Here is a 20382-nt window from a genome sequence, read left to right on the forward strand (position 1 = left end):
TAGTTAGCCAGTTTCTAATGTGCTTTTTTATACCAAACAGGGAGTGATTTAAACTTGTGAGCAACCAGAGCTCATAGTATTTTATGAAATAATTTAAAATTGTGCAGCCGTTTAAAAATAACTCTTAAGTCTTTAAAATGTAACTGACAGGAAGTGGACTATTCTGAGGTTAATTGCTGGGCAACCCAGGGCGATAAGGGTTACAGCCAATGGTATTTTGATTTGATAAATAAATGGAAATCCTTGGACATAGGATGAGGGAGGAATTTCACTGTAGGGCTGTAAGGAATTATCTCTTTGCATCAAGCTGGATTATGTTTTTAAATTAACCCCTTGTATGTGTCAGTTTATGGGACCTGCTACTTCATTTCGGGTTGTGAATTAATTTTTGATTAAAATACAGAAATAGATCTAAAATGTTGAGTGTGTGGAGAGATCATTCTTGGCCTTTTGTCTGTAATAGATTTTTAAAGGATATTTATCAGTAAAAATAGAAAATGTTTTATTTCTAAGACTTGTTGTAGCCAGGTAGTACAGCCATATAAGAACCCTGGTTTTTTTTTTTCTCCTTGTATACCTGTGCTGTTTATTTAGTGAGATCCCCTTGGTAGCTCTTTACTGCACTTATTAAGATTAAAAGGGGTTCTCCAAGCAAGCAAAGGACAACTAATCTGACCCTCTTTGCAAGCAGACAAGAAGCATCTGCTTTCATGAGATAGGCCAGGGCTGGATCCCATCCTAGACAGCCAGTGGAAACTTCTCGAAACAATAAGGTTTTAAAACCAAATCCTTTTGAAGTAGCTGTCTCTACCCAAGAGGAAATAAAAAGTTAATGAGGCGTGGGGCTTCCCTGGTGGTGCAGTGGTTAGGAATCCGCCTGCCAATGCAGGGGACACAGGTTAGAGCCCTGGTCCGGGAAGATCCCACATGCCGTGGAGCAACTAAGCCCGTGTACCACAACTACTGAGCCTGGGCTCTAGAGCCTGCGAGCCACAACTACTGAGCCCACGTGCCACAACTACTGAAGCCCATGAGCCTAGAGCCCGTGCTCCGCAATGAGAAGCCACTGCAGTTAGGAGCCCGTGCACCTCAACAAAGAGTAGCCCCCGCTCGCTGTAACTAGAGAAAGCCCACGTGCAGCAACAAAGACCCAACATAGCCAAAAATAAATAAATTAAATAAATAAATTTATTTTTAAAAAGTTAATGAGATGACGTGGCGGGTCCTCTGATGGTATTTGTAGAGCCGTTTAAGGAGCAAAATATAATCCCCTTTAGAAAATCTGTTTTAGGTTAGTTGTAAGGCTCTCTTTAGCCTCTCATGAGAGCGAAGAAGTAGCATTTACTGGGCGTGTTTGAAATTTTGCGTGAGCAGACATCAGCAGTCTAAGAAGTGAGAAGGGCTATCTTCAAAGAAACCTGAGAATCATAGCTGACTTGGATATAAATGTGAGTCTGCACTGAGGTTTAACATAAAGCCTCTTGCCTCCCTAAGAAGACAGTGGATCCTCTCGTACAGGGGTTGGCAAGATTTTTTTCTTCAAAGAGCCAGACAGTTAATATTTTAGGCTTTGCAAACCACATGATCTCTGTCGCAGAGACTCAGCTCTGCCGTTGTAGTACAAAAGCAGTGACAGACAGTGCATAAATGACGGGCGTGGCTCTGTTCCAAAAAAACTTTATTTATGGACACTGAAATTTGAATTTCATGTGTTTACACATGTCATGGAATATTATTCTTCTTTTGACAGTTTTTTCATAGGCTGTACAAGAACGAGCAACGGACTGAATTTGATTTGCTCCAGGCAAATCCAGGAGTTTGCCCACCCCTGATCTAGTGCACACAGAGGTTATGTGTCCTCCACAACACCTAGCGCTGTCCTAGGGATCCTGTAGGTGTTTAACAAATACCTGTTCACTTAGCTGTCATCATGTCAGAGCAAAGAGTAAGCCTTTTGCTATCCAACACACACTTGGCATTTGCAAGGGATTTATCTTGAAGTCTTCGCTAATCCCCCCCATTCCAAGTACCACTCTTGCAGATAATTTCCCCCATAAAATGCAGTCAACTCTAACAGCATAATTAAAGTGACCCTTTCGGGCCCTTCGTGATTCTATAAATACGGGGCTCAAGTCCTTTACTAAAGTGATTAAAATAAATTCTGCCACCGAAATCAATTCTCTGTCGTATTACATCATTACTGTGATGACATAAACAATGAATTTACCTCAATCTGCAGAACCGATCCATAGTGATAATGAGTGATGGTGACTGCTTTACCATATAGCACCTGGGTTTCTCAAGGAACAGAATGATAAAACATCCTTTCAGCAGGATGGGCAGCCCCAGCAGTGCAGCAAGTCCGTCGTGATGAGCATTATACATACAAAGGAGCAAAGGACCCTGGGCTGCTTGAAGAAGCAGGTGGTAGGCAGGTGCTGGATGGGACTAAAGCTCCCCCAGTGCCTTAAGTGGCTTCCTCCTAGACGTTATCCTCTAAGTGGATACACTCTGTGTTTATGATTGAAGCCAAATTTCACATGATTAAGCATCTCTGAACCTGGGGGTGGTTTTCAAATATCAAGAGTGCGAGTATGAAAATTCACTCATGCTAAAGATCTGCTGAGCTTTCTATTGGCTAGAATCTTAGAATCTTGTCCTGTTTGGTCCATATTGTAGAACATAGACTTTCTGGAAATGGTCTACAAAACAACTACTAAATGATCAGAAAGACAGCGGCATCTGTAGAGGAAAGTGAAAGAAATCAGGATTGTTTTGTCTTTGAAAGGGAAAATGATTCTTGCCATCAAATAGAGGGCTTTTTTAAAAAGGAGAATTTGATTAAACGTTGCAAATAGAGAAGTAAGGTGCATAATCTACGTGAGATGGGGCCCCAGTTGCGAGGGATTCCAAGGGAGACTTTCTTGATAAAGAAAGGCCTGATAAAGCTTGTAATGGGTACCAAAGAGAAGATGGTATCTGCAAACCAGAGAATGGAAATGGTTGGCCCCAGTGGTTTAGGCATGCAACTACTTGATATTAGGTGACTTAGTTGATTTCTTGAGATTTTTTTTTTCGCTGCAGTATACTCCTTGATTCAAATAGCCTACTGAAACAAACAAAAACTAGGAACTGCTTTCTTGGGAATTAAATTTATCCCGAATGACATTTATTCCAACTTAGTGATGAGTCTGGTGCTGACTTACAGTCAGTGGACTGCTCGTCTTTTCCTTCATTTTGCTATGTTGCGAGCCTGCAGAGGCTGGAAGGCAGCGAGCATTTTTGAGACTCTAGTGATAGCTCACTCTTCAGACAGAATGTCAGACTCTTCAACTGTATTTTCAACTGTCTCGTGAGACAAAGACTAATTGGTTTGACCTCATGCTGTCGCATGTTGAGAGACATGAGTCTTCAGCCCTCTCCCTGAATTCACTGATTTCATTAAACACTGTCTGCTTGTGTTTGCAAAATGTTGTAATTTCCCAGTGATTTCTTCGAACTGCAGCACATAAACAGATTTTTTCAAACAGTGCCATTTCTTAGCTTTGATCTTGTGTTTGAATCTTTTCCTTCCAATAGGTCTTCTACATTAAGTCCATTGAGCCACAGAAAATATCAACCTTAGGGAAAAGTAATGTGATCGTCACGGGAGCAAACTTTACCCAGGCATCGAATATCACAATGATCCTGAAAGGAACCAGTACTTGTGATAAGGATGTGTGAGTTGAAATATGAGTAATTTATTCTTCGTAAAGTAGTGAAAAGCTAAAACATCAAAGGAATAGCACTGTGATTAGAATCTTTATATAGTTAATTTATTTCCATGTGCCAATTTGAGCCAATTAGTCTGCATATTTGATATAACATAATTTCAATAAGTGAAATAATTTAAGCACCACATTTAAAGTTAATTGTGGGAGAATCTGTCCCATGTTACGCCCAAAATCTCAGTATACAATAATTCCAGGATGTTGCCTCTTGGGGTCTTGTTTTGTTTTCATGGACAAAATCAAGTGATTTGAGTAGCAAACATCATTTTGAAGATGATCCACTTAGAAAAATAGTTGAGCACTTTGGAATTTTACAGGAAAATAGGACCACACTTTCAATGTATTACAGTTGAAAAAAGGAAATTTTCTGATCCATTGTATTCTTTTTATTTTTTATTTATTTATTTATTTTTAATTTTTTTGCGGTACGCGGGCCTCTCAACAACTGTTGTGGCCTCTCCCGTTGTGGAGCACAGGCTCCGGACGCGCAGGCTCAGCAGCCATGGCTCACGGGCCCAGCCGCTCCACGGCATGTGGGATCTTCCTGGACCGGGGCACGAACCCGGGTCCCCTGCATCGGCAGGCGGACTCTCAACCACTGTGCCACCAGGGAAGCCCCCATTGTATTCTTTTTGGGCTTCTCTTTATTGGATTGGTTTCAGGCTCGAATAATAACTCAGTGGAACATACATTAATTTAAAAAAGAAGAAGGAAAACAAAACACCCCAACACAAATATCTGGTCAGTGTACCATTTGAACATCATTATTTCTATGATCTGTTTCCCCTAACACATCCTTTCAATGAAGCTTTGAGAGAAGAAAATCCCAGTATTTCACTAACACTCTTGTGCAAATGCTACCCCACAAAAAGAGAGAAAATAATAATAACATAATAGGGCTTCCCTGGTAGATAATAATAGATAATTTGAGTTTTCTGCTTGTTAGTGTTTATAATTGTGAGCTAAATTGAAGTAAAAGATGTTGCAGTCTACGTGAAGTGTAATACTGACTTTGTTCTCATCGTGGGAACGCGCTGAAGACAGTCCACTGAAGCGTGGTGTTTTGGGTCTTAACTACTGGAACAGATTTGTACAGTGTTTGAATCTGCCACACTTATGTACTGAGTTTTCTGTTTTAATTCATTTGCTGCATTTAACTGCCACCCCCTTCCCCTCCTAGCAGTAAATTTGGGATGTCTGTCATTTTGATGGAAAAAGCTGCTCACTGGGGGCTCTGCTCTGTTCTGCTATTTACCAGAATTATCAAGCACACATTAGTGGCTGTATCTATGCGACCCAGGTATTTTTGTACCATTTATCCTGGCTAAATAACCCCCTGCAAAAATCTTTCATTTTGTGTAGCAAAATCTGTGAAGTTAGACACCTGTGTGTTCACTGAAAGGCAATCAAATTCACTGGAAAATAAGTCGTTTTTCCTAGCATTACCGTGTTTCTGACTGTTTATGCTCTCATTCCAATTCCGAATGTGTCTTGAGATACAGCAGTTATTAAATTAAATGACTAAGAGAGACCTTTCTGCATGTAGCATTTCAGTAACCACATCTGTGTGGTGAACCCAAGTTCATGAGCAGTAAACATAACACCCAGTTAATCCTATATCTGAGTTCATGCCATAATCCTAAAACTCTTTTATTATGGTATTTTTTAATGCCTAATTACTCTGAAGAGAAAAATATAAGGATAGTAGTGGAAGGACCCATATTTCTGCCTCCTTCAAAAATTGATAAATAAGTGTGAATATTAATGATCAGCCATTTTACAATGAACTTCCTAGAGCTTTGCTCTGAATATAAAATCTTAGAATGTAAATTTGAGGTGGTGCAAGTACAAACCGACTCAAATTTTTTTGAATTTGCCTTATTGTTAGAATCTGTTATTGCTACTTAAAGGCTATGTGCATTAAAGTAGATAAACATGCACGTAGCCTTTAAGTAATAATAATAGATTCTCACGTGGCATAATTATACTGAGCATTATTCAGACAGAACCCCATCTTCATGACTTGCGCTTTAGAGGCTCATTGTAGACGGGATGTACAGAGGAAGCTGCAGGTTACAGAGGGAATGTTGTAGAAGGCTTTGTTTTGACTGCTGAAAGGTGTTGAGGGCACACTCTGCAGATTTCAGGAGCACCTAGGACAGTCCCAGCTAAATTCCAGTCTGGAGCTCCTCGGGAGGCAGCTTGGTTCTGATGCTGATTGATTCTGAGACCCCTGGGCTCTTGGCATGGACTTTAGGACTTGAGTTTTGCGCCCTCTGCTCTTCGAACAGCAGAATCCCCATCTCTGCCTGGGGTTGGGTTCTACCACACCCCTGCCCCGGTGCTTGACTGGGACTTCTCTTTTTTCAAGCTTTTCATCATGGAAATTTCCAATCATACACAAGAGAAAAGAGTGTAACGAACCTCTCTGTACCCTTCCTCCAGCTTCAAAACTTAACATTCTGCCAATTTTGTTTCATCTGTCTCCTCCGCATTTTTGGAAGTGAAGGAAGGATGGCGGCTGGAGTTTTTAAACGCATGTCCCAGGACTTCCCTGGTGGCGCAGTGGTTAAGAATCCACCTGCCAATGCAGGGGACACCGGTTTGAGCCCTGGTCCGGGAAGATCCTACATGCCGCGGAGCAACTAAGCCCGTGCGCCACAACTACTGAGCCTACACTCTACAGCCCACGAGCCACAACTACTGAGCCCGCGTGCCACAACTATTAAAGCCCGCACGCCTAGAGCCCATGCTCCGCAATAAGAGAAGCCACCGCAATGAGAAGTCCGCGCACTGCAATGAAGAGTAGCCCCCGCTCGCCGCAGCTAGAGAAAGCCCATGCGCAGCGATGAAGACCCAATGCAGCCAAAAATAAATAACTAAATTTTTAAAAATTAAAAAAAAAAAAAGTAAAAGCATATCCCAGGATATCTCACCATATCCTTTCACTCACAAGTACAATACTTCAGTATATATGTCTAACATATAGCCTTAGCATACTCAACAAAATTAATGACAGTTCCTTAGTATACTTTAATACCTAGTCCACGTTCCACTTCCTATTAGGGCTTCTTAAAGGCAAGGGTTACGTTTCCTTCTTTCCCCACTTCTAAGGGAAATGCAAATAAAAACATAAAAATGCACAAAAGAAAGAGGAACCCAGCCCCCAGAGAATACCCATACTGAGTAAGTGGACCCTGATTAATCGGCAGTTGCCTGCGGCTGTTCCGATAGTTTGGGAGCTGTTGTAGTTCAAGTGAAATTCATATCCTGTCCCCTTGGGTAATCAATTGCCCTAAGGTCCGTGTCATTGAAGAGTTCTTTTCTACCCCTTTCTAGGATACAGGTTAGCCACGTGCTAAATGACACCCATATGAAATTCTCTCTTCCATCAAGCCGAAAAGAAATGAAGGATGTGTGTATCCAGTTCGACGGCGGGAGCTGTTCTTCGGCGGGATACTTGTCTTATATCGCTCTGCCCCTCTGTTCCCTCATATATCCTGCTACCACCTGGATCAGGTACTTTCTAGAGCATATTTTTCTCTTGTTGTGGTTAACAAGGTCATATGCATAAAGATCATGGATTTCACGCAAATAAATATAGAAATAATTGTCATATCTAAATTCTCCTCACAGAATTTCCTCTGTAGGATTTATTCTTAGGAAACAAAGGTATACCTGATAAGCAGCTTGCTTTCCGTTGTCACAGTAAACACTATGAGTACATCTTGTTTTACTCTTAGCTGTGGCTGCTGGGAAACTCACAGCTAAAATGTTTGCTCAGACTCTGGTTTATGTTCAGATCGTATTAAACCTTATGCATTTGAAAATTTTTGTTCAATTGTAGTAACTAAACCTAGGTTTCTGTTACAAATACATAACCCTCTTCATTACATTTCATTCCTGCCCATGACACAAAGCTGCTTCTTTCTTACATCTTTCAATTTATAACCTTTAGAGTAAGCTGTTTTGAATAATTTGAGGAAATATTGGGAGCTATCTAAATGCAAAGCAGTATCTACATTTCAAAGATGTGCCCTAAGTGAGAGATGGACATTCCAGAGAAACTCTTTTCAGGTGACTCTTACATTAAGAAAAAAAAAAAACACTCCCCCTTAGCTGAATTTAAATTCACATTCAGATTTTAGAATATAACCCTAAAGATAGTTTCTCCTCCTAACACAGCATGAAGCTAACTTTCAAAGTACTGTCTAGGTGAAACTACAGATGCAGCTTTGTTTTAAAAAAAAAAAAAGAAAAAGAAGAAAATCACTTCTGATATTCCTATTTAAGATGAAGTGAGCGGTGGATGTATTAGGCTGGTAGGGCTGCCATAACAAAGAGCCACAGACTGGGTGGCTAAATCACACAAATGTATTGCATCACATTTCTGGAAGCTAGAAGTCCAAGATCAAGGCGCTTCCAGGGTTGATTTATTCTGAGGCCTCTCTCCTAGGCAGGTAGAGGGCCATCCTCTGTCTGTGCCTTCACAGTGGTCCTCCCTCTGTGCTTGCCTGTGTCCTAATCTTTTTTTATAAGGACACCTGTCGTGTTGCATTAGGGCACACCCTAATGGCCTCATTTAACCTTAATTACCTCTTTCAGAGTCGTATCTCCAAATATAGTCACATGCTGAGGTACTGGGTGTTGGGACTTCGATTCTGCCTGTAATAGTGGTATGAGGAAAGCTGAAATGTCCAAACCAATGCTCCAGCATGGCACTCTCTGCCGTGGGTCTCAATCCTTCCTATAAATAAAAGCAAACATCGATGCGGCACTCCCCACATGCCTGGTGTGTTGGATCTGTTGACTCAGAAATCCTCACAAGCCTAAGGGGTCCGCTATGAGTAGCCCTTTTTGCCAATGAGGAAACTGAGGTGGGGAGCGTTCAGACAACTTGAAGGCTCGGGGCAGTCTGGCCCGGGGTGCTGTGCTCTGAGCCACCAGTGTTCTCCTTTGTTGTAAAATAAGAGGATTCTTTGTTGTGGCCTCTCCCGTTGCGGAGCACAGGCTCTGGCCGCGCAGGCTCAGCGGCCATGGCTCACGGGCCCAGCCGCTCCGCGACATGTGGGATCTTCCCGGACCGGGGCACGAACCCGCGTCCCCTGCATCGGCAGGCGGACTCTCAACCACTGCGCCACCAGGGAAGCCCAATATGAGGATTCTTAATGTCCAGTCACCTGTGACATTCTGAGCCCGTGTCTCTTGGCAGAACATGGCTCTGCAGTCTGACCGGTGGTGGAGCACACTTGGCCTGGTTTTCTAGTAATGGTGACAGGCTGGCACAAGGCCAGCTCAGCTCTTCCCCCTTGTGACTGGAAGGTTCAGGGCTTAATGTCGTCCCTCTGCCCTACACAAATTGGCCTGCTCGTGCCCACCTCCTGGTCTTGTCATCATGGGCTCGGCTGGCCGATGGAACTGACCTATCCAGGCTCCTGTCCCCTGGAATGAGTGTCTTAGTGACCTGTGTGAACGGGAAAGGGTGGCCAGAGCTGTGGACAGCTGTTTATTTCACATCTAATGACCACTTTGCTTAAATGCAATTATGTGCTAAGAATATGTGAAATTATTTGGCTTAGTTTCAGAGAGATAGGACATAAATGTTACTTATGTGGTTTACCAAATAGGAATTTAGACTTATAATGTCATTTATAATTTTACCTTGTCCAAAGTATTCCCTGTCTCCCTACATAAAATATAATCGGTAGGTTGGGAGTTTGATTTTGAAAGCTGTTAGATTGAAGTCTTCATATAGATTAAACAGTAATCAAACAAAATTCTACTTAGTGAAATCTTTTCAAGGTACAGCTGATGATCTAATTATATGTGGAAACATGACACAGCAAAACTCAAAATTCTATACAAGAATTTGGACATTTTCTTAGACTTAAAACAGGATCCAACCTGAATTTTTATATTTATGTATCTTAAAAACTGTCAGTATCATGAAAAGACTTTTTAAGCTGTCGTGCGTTTGAAATTAGAATTTATTAATTTGCTCTCAAACATAACTGAGTTTAATATTGAGTACGAATAAATTGATGGTTTTATTCATAAATGCAAAATGCCTGTGTGTTTATCTATGAAACTCCTCTCATTGCTTTTTGCCTTGCAGTGGTGGTCAAAATATAACCATCATGGGTCGAAATTTTGATGTAATTGACAACTTAATCATTTCACACGAGCTAAAAGGAAACATAAATGTAAGTCTTCAGCTGCTTTGTAATAATAGTTATTTTCAAGGATGATTTTGTTTTCATCACACTCAGATATGTTGGGGTGTATTTTTTGTTCCTGTGCCTTTGTGCTATCATAAGCTTTTACCTGTTGCATGATCTATAATAAATACCATCTGTACTATAATGGAAATAATAAGACCTCAGACTTGGAGTTGAGAGTTTCGAGGTGTGGCACAGAGGGAAGAGAGGTGATACGACAAGACCTGCCATCTCCTCCCTGTGTAACAAGTCACCTTGATGAGACAGTGTTTGTGAATACGTGTGAGAATGCCTTGTGAGTGGCTGAGGTGTGATGGAAGGAAGAGCATTCCTGTAGAGAGTAGGTGGTAGTGGTCCCACCACACAGAGCACGCTGTGGTTCAGAGGTGAGGTGACCTGTGGAAGTCCCAGAGATGCTGTCATGTGCTTCTCCTTCTCTTGCCCTTGTCTCTTTGACCTGGCTTGGTGCCTTCCTTCTGACCTCACCTCCTCTTGCCTTTCCTGTCCCCGCACAGGGGTCTGGCCCTCAGCCCCACTTAGTTCTTAGCCCAACACGATTCACACACGGGCCTCGTTATGGGAAATGATGAACTTCAGAGACAAGTCGGGGCCTCTGAGTGCACTTCTAGGCTCTTCTCGAAGGCTCTCCCCATTCTCTCTTCCCCTTTCTGTCCCTCCTTCATGAGAGATGTGAAGATAACAGCCTCTCTGAGACCCAGCCGGACCACTACCTGCCAAAGCTGGCAGGCATGTTAGTGGCCACAGACCCGGCCTCCGCTTGGAACCAGGGTGGCTTCAGGTCTAGGTCCAGGAGGCCTTCCTAAGTCCTCCTAGATCCTTGTCATACACATGTCCGAGTCCTGACACCCTTCAGAGCCAGTTCCAAGCCTCATGTTGTATCTGATTCCAGGCCCCATCTCCGTGATGTCAACACATCCTGTTGAGTGGTTCGTAGAGACTGACCCTCTTACCAGAGGCATTGCCTGCATTTGTGAGTGAACTTGCTCTCCCTCCCCAGTGCTGTCCCTATATCAAGTAGAATTCACTGAGCACCTACTGTGGGCCAAACATTTTCCTGGCTGCAGGGACAAAAGGTAAAAAAGAGAGTCACGCTGCCTTCACCGAGGGAGACGGGTAGTCTCCACTGGGATGGAAAGCTGAGCGCACAGGCCGTGTTGAAGTTCTAGGTCCTCCGGTTCCCTTCCAGCTCAGATACCCCACTGTGTGTTTTCACATGAAAGAGAAATTAAACTAGAGCAGATTTCAGCATGTCTGTGGAGTGGAGCGGTATGAGCAGGTAGAAGCAGGGGGGCAGAGGAGACACTCACTCACAGGCCCCTGATGGGAATATTGGTGAGTCCTGCTCTGCTGGAGCCGAGAGGATGGGTCGGGAATGAGCCAGAGGGACGGCTGCAAAGCCACGCTGGGCCGGAAGAGAGGATCAGACTGAAAAGTCTGCCCTTAACTCTGTAGGCAGTGGGGAGGGATTGAAGATCTTTGAGCAGGGAGTGACATGAGGATAGGTACCCTTGATGATGATTTTGGCGATGGTGCATAGGATCAAATGGAGAGGCAGTAACTGAAAAAAAGCCTGGGAGACCCATAAGGATGCTCTTGCAGGTATCTAGGGATGGTGGGGAGATGACAGGTCATCTTTGTAGCATGGTCGCTAGAAGGAGAATGTGAACGACATCCTGGGAGTGGGGGCACAAAGGAAGAAGAAAAGAGCGCCTGAGATGGAATCTTGCAGAACAGCTTAATTTTAAGGAGTGAAAGAAAACAAGATGGCCAGTGAAGGTGGCCAAGAAGTTGCTCAGAAACTAGAGAAAAAGAGCATTTCGGATGACACTGGTATGGAAATTTAGAGAGTAGAGAATAATGAGGTTAGGGTGACCCTATCACCAGGAATCTTTCTAGAAGGCGTCTTCAGCAGAAAGCCAGCCTGCTGGGGTTCCGGCTGTTGAGAGGGCTGAGGCAGTGGGTTTTGTGGTTTTCTTCATGTCGCCAGAGATGTGAATGAGAGATTCAGGGCCGTCGTTTGGAAAGGCGTTAAAGGTGAAGGGAGGTTCTGCTTGTCCACATCTCAGTGCCTTGCATCAGATTTTCCCACCTGTTGCTTCTTCCCACCCTCTTTTTAAAATTCCAACATTAGTTAGACAGCAAATAACAAAGAGGAAAAATCCCCATCTGGCAAATTTCCTTTTAGGAGCCTTAGCTGCTCTTCTTGAGAACGTTTGTCAACCTCCCCTCTCCCAGCAACTTTCTCTGCCCAACTCTCTGCACACCTGAAAATGACAGTATTTACGTTCGCTTGTTTGTTTTAAATAAGCCTGTAAAGTGGGCCACCCTTTCTGCGTGGTTTCCCATCTTCATGCTCTTTCTTTCATGGGAGCTGTGTTGTCCCTTTTACTTTTGTTTTCCTCTACTTTTTGTTAGGCCTGCAAAGCCTTTTCCTCTTGTGGTTAGTGATTTCTGCTAAAGCACAGGGGTTCGCCAGCACAGAGTGATTGAGCCAGCAGACGCAAGCCTGCAGCCAGCCTTGCCGAAGAACTGGCTCCTCCCTTCCTGTAGTTTCCCAGGACTCAGCCTTGACGTCTTGAAGGACACGCAGGCCCGTTGGTGCAGTCTTCCCCTTTCTCTAGCTGACTTCTCTTCCGAGTACCCTTTTTTCCTATTGTATCACCTTCTTCTTTCATTATTACTAATAATATTAATAATCATATTAGCATTTGTTGAGTGCTTTTTTGCATGGATTTGTAAGCATTTTTGCATGGATATTCTCATTTAATTTAGTGAGACCTCATCTCATTTAATTTAGAGTTAATTCAACCCCATGAGGTGGGTATGCTGTTATCCCCATTTTACAGAGGAGAAAACAGAGGCACAGAGAGGTTCAGTTGCCCAGGTCACTTAGCTCTTCAATCCCAGAGCTGAAATTCATTAATGAAGCTGTCAAAATGCTCTTTCCTTCTCCCTCAGGTCTCTGAATATTGTATGGCGACTCACTGCAGATTTTTAGCCCCCAGTTTAAAGAGTTCAAAAGGGCGTACGAATGTCACTGTGAAGCTCAGGGTCCAGGAGACCTACTTGGATTGTGGAAGCTTGCAGTACCTTGACGACCCCAGATTTACAGGGTACCGGGCTGAACCTGAGGTGGACACAGAATTGGAAGTCAAAATTCAAGTATGTCTCTCTCATTTGGGGTTGGAGGATGTGCTCCCCTCCACAGGGAAGGTGTCTTATGTTTGTGAGTTTTCACACACGCCTTGACTTCTTCATCTTCACCTTGTTCTTCACAGAAAGAAAATGATAACTTCAACATTTCCAAGAAAGACATTGAAATTACTCTCTTTCATGGAGAAAATGAGCAATTAAATTGCAGTTTTGAAAATATTACTAGAAATCAAGATCTCACCACCATCTTCTGCAAAATTAAAGGCATCACTGCGGCAAACAGCATTGCCACCTCTTCCAAGAAAGTTCGCGTAGGTTGCCTGACAGTCCTACCCGTCAGTTTTACCTTATTTGGTGTGGGGCGAGGGGAGGGGGGATTCCTTGGCTAAACCAGAAGCCAGAATAGAATCTTTTATGGATCGTTAGATCTTCACTTTCAGTGAAGATAAACAAAGCTGGTATTGTAGGCCCAAACGCTATTCCTCCAGAATAGCTTGCAGAACCCATCCCTGTGCCATTGGAATGTCAAAGCACTGAGCACACCATTGTTTATGATACTAATGAGTCTTGATAGCTTTTGTTCTAGCCGTACGTTTAGACCGCAGCATCTGCAGCAGAATCGCTAGACCCATTGACGAGCGAGCTGTCATTCTTTGCCCAAACGCAGAGGTGGCATGTCTTGGCAGACACCCAGAATGGGGGCTTCCCTGGCATACTGAAAGTGGCAGTGGAGTCTAATGGGGACCAGATAATCTAGGGGTCATGGGCTGCTTCCTCCACCATGAAGTCAGACTCACTGCATTTAATCTTTTCCCAGACACGTTTGAGGGTCCGTCCCATCACTGGTATATTTATGTCCCACAATAAAGACAGGAGACCGTGGTGAAGGGAAACATATTAGAAACCTCCGTTTATAGTATTCATGCCATATGAGACTCTGCACAGTCTATATCCCCCCCTCCAAAACGCTTTATGATCTAGAGTCATAAGTAATTGGGTAAAGGATAAGAAAAAAGAACATCAACTGGAAGGCAAAACAAAAAATGTGTTTGTGTCTCAGCTGCACCAGTTAATAGCTGTGTGGCCTTAGATAAGTTGGCTTTAGCTGAACCTCCCTTGGTCCGTCTGTTGTACGGTAAAGAGGGTCGTAATAATTATAAAATGAATAACAGCAGCTAAACTCACAAGGGATCCCACGTGTCTGGTTAGTTGAGAAGAGCAAATGGTAGCACCCTTCATTATCCAGGACTAGTTCCTGAGTGCCTGCACTGGGACATAGGGACATAGCAGAGAAGTAAACAGACCCGCCTACCGCCCCCACCCCCCAAAATATCTGCCTTCATGGATCTTACCTAAAAAGGCAGGTAGTATAGAAAATAAATTGAAGATGTGTTAGATGGTGGTAACTGTTACGAAGAAAAATGAAGCAGGAGGTGAGGGGCAGTGCTGCAAGGTTTACGATGGCGGCCAGAAAAGGGCTTTTGCCAAGACGACGTTTGAATCAGGACCTCAGGGATACGAGGGGCATGAGCTGTGGGCCATCTGGGGTAGAGTGTTCTAGGCAAAGGGAACCACAGGTTGCAAAGTTCCTGGGTCAGGAGCCTCCCTGGTGCTGTTAAAGGGCAACAAGGAGACCAGTGTGGCGGAGTGGAAGGAACAAGGCGGGGAGTATTCCAAGGAGGTGAGAGCATTAACAGGGGGAGCGTGGAGAGCCAATTGGGGGTCATTGTGGGGACTTGGCTCTGAGCTCCAGGAGTCCGCTGGAGAGCTCTGAGCGGGAGTGCCAGGAACTTGCTTACAAACAAATGCCGGCACGTTTCACCTTCACGACAACCCTCCGAAGAGGCGTAACAGCATCCCATTTTAGAGATGGGGAAAGTGAGAGCTGCACGGATAGGTGACTCACGCAAGCTCCTACAGCTGGGAAGGACAGCAAGGGGGAGCTCCCTGGCGGTCCAGTGGTTAGGACTCGTGTTCTCACTGCCGAGGGCCCGGGTTCATTCTCTGGACTGGGACTTAGAACCTGGGCTGTCTGGGCCTGGAGTCTGCACTCTAGCCACTTTGCACAGATACTTCCACAGGGGCAGCCGTGGCTCCCAGGATGGTAATGTTCCTCAATACTTATATGTATGTCAATGCAAAAATAAGGCTTGATATAGAGTTTTTCCCTTTACAAGTTTTACAAACTTTTATAATCAAAACCTAAAATTGGAAAAGCCCCTCAGGGATCATCCCAGCAGCATTGCCAAACTGGTTTTTCCCACAGAATGCTTCCTTCAAAATAGGCCCATCAAGAAAACACAAGATGTAGAAGAGGTTAAAAAGTTGGATTACTTCCTTAGTCCAGGGGTAAGAGGGTGTCTTACCCACAGGTTACTATCTCTTTATCGCCCCCATTCCTGCAGTTTAAAACCCCCAGGGCAAAGGGGACCAAAGTGTAAAATCTGTGGGTCTAGCCCTGCAACTGATTGGAGCTGAATCCAGAAACCAAGGCACAGGGAATGTTCTTGATTGGCTGAAATTCACATAGCTAATCTGCCCAGAGACGGGACTTGAACTCGGATATCCTACCTAGCTTGCCACCTCTTTTTGTATCTTGGAGAAAGCCATTTGGGGGGAAAAATTGTGTACCTAGATGTGGTTCCCACCTCGACCCCACCTCTTTGTCCCCTTAGGTCAAACTGGGAAACCTGGAACTCTACGTCGAGCGGGAATCGGTTATTTCCACTTGGTATTTTCTGATTGGGCTGCCCGTCTTGCTAGTGATTGTCATTTTTGGTAAGTGCCCTGTTTAATTTTGTCAGAGAAATTATTCCCTGGGGCCTCGGCAGGCAGGAAGGCTTTCAGCCTTCAGGGGCTGTTTGCTTCAGTTAAGTATCAATGGATGAAAACCCAGATCAAAACTTTGGGAAAGGACTAATAGGTACACGTTGAGGGCTTTCTAAACATTTTTTAGGATGCTTCATTAATAAAAGGCTGGATTACAAAGATGGTTGGTATCTTGGTGTTTGAGAAATATAATCCACTTTGCTTCCCTGAACCTGTGAATTGTGATGACAAATGTCCCATTTACATTGTTTCCTCAGAATTCCTCTGGGATTTGGGGCTCCAAGACTTGGTCATCTCATCCTGCCTTCTCATCCCAGCAAACCCCACCCCTCACCCCTACCCCAGCCCTGTCTTTCCTGGCAGAACTGTGTTTTGGAAGTGTGATCTATACCGTCTATTAAAATGTTCCAAGGCTCATCCAAGCACAGTGATCCCATGGTGGTTGCTCACTGGGTGAAATCTGGCCAACCGATGTGTTTTGTTTGGCCCACGTAGCATTTTTAAAAATGTGAAGTAATTGACAACATTTTAAAATTAGGCGATTCTTGAAAATTTGAAAGATCTGGATCATTGGATCCTAATTTTTCCATAATATCAGTTTGCTGGAGCTGAGGAGCAGCTACCCCTAGAGAGAGGGCAGGTGTTCACTGAGCTTTTGCCATAGTCTCCACCACTCCCTACTGTCTCCACCCAGGCCACTTACCTCATCTGAGGACCTGGTCCCTGTAGCCATTCAGTTTTTGACCTCTGTTTCTGAGCTGCTTTTCATTTTAAGTCTGTTTCCTCTTGTCCTCCTTAAAAAAGAGAGCTCTCCTCCAAAGCTATGGAGCCCATCATATTCCTTGATTTAATGCAGGCATCGCCTCTCTAATGGTCTTTGGCTAATAGTTGCTAAGGTCTCCTTCCGTATACTCACTCACTCACTCATTCATCTATCCCTGCACGCACTTACCTGACGTTTATTGAGCACCTGTTATGTTGCTGATAGCTGTGCAAGGCTTTGGACTTAGGGAAGATGAGTTCAGTCCTGGTCCTTTCTCTTGGCTAGTTCCCAGTCCAGTGAAGGAAGGATTTGTGTGTATTGTTAACTAGCCTAATGGAATGAATTCATTTTGCAGAGACCCTGTTTTGTACTGTTGATGATCATTTCAGGTATTTTTAAAGCTCTCTCCAAGTTATCCACCACTATTAATGCATCTAGAATCCAGAATTGGGCCTGATATTTTAATAAAGTCCTGGCCGGTGCTGGCTTCAAATAAGATTACTTGTAAATTCTAAACGCTGAGCTCGATTTTGAGAATCCGCTGCTGTCAGGCAGCTCTAGGTAGAGCAGTCTCATCATGGAGTCACATCTACTTTGTGACTTCCCAGAAACCTCTGATCTCTTCCTGGGCTCTCTGCGAACCTTCATTCCTCTCCCTTCACTTTGTTGGTAGAGATTGTTTATGCTCTTTCAGGTGAAGTGGGCTCCATCTGACACATCACTTTTGGTTTCATTGGTATCTGCAAAGCTGTTTAAAATTCTCCTCCCCTTCTTACCATGATTCCATGGAGGCATGTGTCCTTAGCAGCTTGAGTAAGTGTACTCTTCAGACCATCGATCACATCATTAGTGAAAACACTATACACGCCTGGCCTAAGGCTGCCACCTACAAAACACCCCCTGTAGCTTCCCCTGGAGATTTCAGCCAGGAAAAACTCCCTGCTTTGTGGACGTGGCCTGCTAGCTCCATTTTCAGGCAGTGAGCTGGTGCTGCCTAAAGGGTGGTCTGAGTGCCAGCGGTCCCAAGTGATGCTCCTGGAAAGAGGGCTCCACAGTCAAGCAAATTTGAGAATCCCTGCCTGCTCCACCCTCTCTTGAAGATACATGATGCACGTTATGATTAAGACTGTTGACTTTATGAAGTGGTCCAGCACACAGCTGTATTGAATTTTGTTTCCTCCAGCATCATTCACATCTAGCAGGATTCTTTTATCATGAAATTTCTATTAAAAGAGGAAAAACTTCTGAGAATAATAATGAGAGTTGACAATTGCTACATATGCTTTTTTAAAAATAAGATCTAAATGTTTTCTGTGAGTTACCTCCTAGAATCCTGTCAGTGTCACGAGGAGGCAGGCACTTGAATAGATAAGGCAGCCAGGCACAGAGATGCCAAGGAACTTCCCTGAGGTCGCACAGCTAGTTAATGGCAGAGCGGGGACATGAACCCGAGTGCCGAACTTGTTCGGTTTACTGCATCTACAGCATAGTTAGAAGCAAAATGAAGTGGAGAAAGAAGCAATATCCAGATACAAGGGTTCACTGGGGACCACTCATCCTGTCACCCCATTTGATCTATGCAAGTTTGGCTCATGTAACTCACTGTGGATGTGTGGGGTTTTTTTCTGCATTTAAGGCTCAACTTTATTTCTCTAGGGATGTTTAGAAACATTAAAAAAGAACAGAACAATATTAAGTGGCCTGTGGCTGTAGGGAAACTTGGCTTGTTTCATTCCTTTTCAGCCAGCTGGGATCTTTGGTTCCAAGTGAAGGTTATTGGATGTAGTTTTTTACTTTGAAGATGAGTAGGGGTTTTGGGGGGTTTTTCTGTTGCATTTGAGCATCTTCATCTGTAGAGTGACCCCTCACTGGGAATCTTTCTTCTTAGAAATTCCACCTCTTCCAGGCTAGCCTTTCTCGCTCTCCCTCTGCCGCCTCCTCTGTAAAGGACTGCACAGGTTGGTTCTGTTTTCCTTTTTGTCAGTCTCATGCTGGATCTCTGTCTCCACAGCGGCTGTGGGAGTGACCAGGCACAAATCGAAGGAACTGAGTCGCAAACAGAGCCAACAGCTGGAGCTCCTGGAGAGCGAGCTCCGGAAAGAGATACGTGACGGTAGGCTCCAAAATTTTATTTGTAGAAAAACAAGCCCCCCCCCCTTTTTTTTTTAACCCTTAAACGGAACCAGCCACAGTAATGAGAGCTGTTTGTATAGAAGACAACTGAACAGCAGGGTCTAGGCCCGGCTTTGTGTTTTATTTCAGCTCTTCTCTGCAGCCAACCAAGTAATTATCTACTGTTTCGTCTTTAATGAAAACCAAGGTCATACTCCGTGTTAGACAAAACAGCAGAAGATCTTATCCATTGTTTTCTGAGTTAAAATATTGCTCTTGGGATTCTGTTTTGCAGGCTTTGCTGAGCTGCAGATGGATAAATTGGATGTGGTTGATAGTTTTGGAACTGTTCCCTTCCTTGACTACAAACATTTTGCTCTGAGAACTTTCTTCCCTGAGGTAAAAGAGCATCGATCATATTCCTAAGGTTCAGTCTTGAATAATAATGAAGGTGCTTGTTGCTACTGTCAAAAACAGTGTTTCCTTCCAAGGCAGCGGTAGATAATGTGCTTGGTACAGAATAATGGCTTAAATCTCAGCAGAGCAGGGAGGAGGATAACTATTAATTGGATTGATTAGGGTATAAAGCAGTGATGGGTCACTGGCAATTACTCGTTGTCCAGTAACAAAAACCTAGGAGGGACACAAGTTCAAAGTGATGATTTTTTTGCTTTATTTTACTACCAGTTTAGAACTGAATTTGTAGCTGGGAAGTGAGCTAGTTTATTTAAAAATCAATAAATCGTGGGCTGGCCAGTTTGTTGTGTTTATCTGCATGACTTACATTGCAGCTACTAGATTATTCACTATTACTTCTCAATTGGAAATGAAAAGTACTGTTGGCCAAGAGGGAGAAAAGTAGACACGTGTAGAATCTGAGTTAATAGCAGCCATTTTTAGCAATGTAGAGTTTTTATGGTTCTCTCCAGCAGTTATTCTTCAGCTGATCAGTTTGTGTCATCCTCATTTAGTGGAAATAGCTGCATGAAACGATTAATTAATTTGTTCTAGGATCCGAGGAGTAGTCTGCTTAACCCTTTGGGTTTTCGGTCTCACGTTCTAACACCTCCATTTTCTCACCCACTCGCATAGCCTTCCTCATTTACCTTTCCAAGTCTTTGGCGAGGTACACTCATCCTCCTACCATCACCTCCAAGTCCCGGTACCCCAGTTCCTCCATATTGCCCTTTTTTTTTTTTTTGTCCAGAACGGGTGACCACAGCAAGGCCCAACCTCTGGAACACATCAACACCAATTACATATTACATTTAAATCTAGACTTCTAAGCAAAGCCAGAAAATCTCTCCAGGCCAAAAGAGAGCTTGTATCACCTTACCATCAGCTTCTCAGCTACATTTGGCCAGAAGCCTAGAGTTCAGAAACCCAGACACAGGCAGTAAGCAATTTCCAGTTTCTCTATAATTCTAGAAGCAGACACCATGATATGTGATGCTGTGTCTGGAGGGTGGGATACCTCCATAAAACACCCACCATATTTTCTTTTTTTTGTCCAAGC

General features: G+C 43.7%; 1 protein-coding gene across 1 annotated transcript in view; it reads left to right on the forward strand.

Moving 5' to 3' along the window:
- Nucleotides 1-20382, forward strand: part of PLXNC1 (plexin C1) — a gene marked incomplete at its 3' end in the record, with an annotated part of 139682 nt that overhangs the window by 76413 nt on the left and 42887 nt on the right. Inside the window, exons 10-17 of the mRNA XM_082667025.1 lie at nucleotides 3580-3719; nucleotides 7110-7289; nucleotides 9886-9973; nucleotides 12968-13171; nucleotides 13288-13473; nucleotides 15838-15940; nucleotides 18766-18867; nucleotides 19162-19265. Of these exons, the coding sequence (XP_082523151.1) occupies nucleotides 3580-3719; nucleotides 7110-7289; nucleotides 9886-9973; nucleotides 12968-13171; nucleotides 13288-13473; nucleotides 15838-15940; nucleotides 18766-18867; nucleotides 19162-19265 (1107 nt within the window). The remainder of the gene's footprint in view (nucleotides 1-3579; nucleotides 3720-7109; nucleotides 7290-9885; nucleotides 9974-12967; nucleotides 13172-13287; nucleotides 13474-15837; nucleotides 15941-18765; nucleotides 18868-19161; nucleotides 19266-20382) is intronic.

Source organism: Grampus griseus (genome assembly GCF_964374135.1).
Source record: "Grampus griseus genome assembly, chromosome: 11".
NCBI classification, from domain to species: Eukaryota; Metazoa; Chordata; class Mammalia; order Artiodactyla; family Delphinidae; genus Grampus; species Grampus griseus.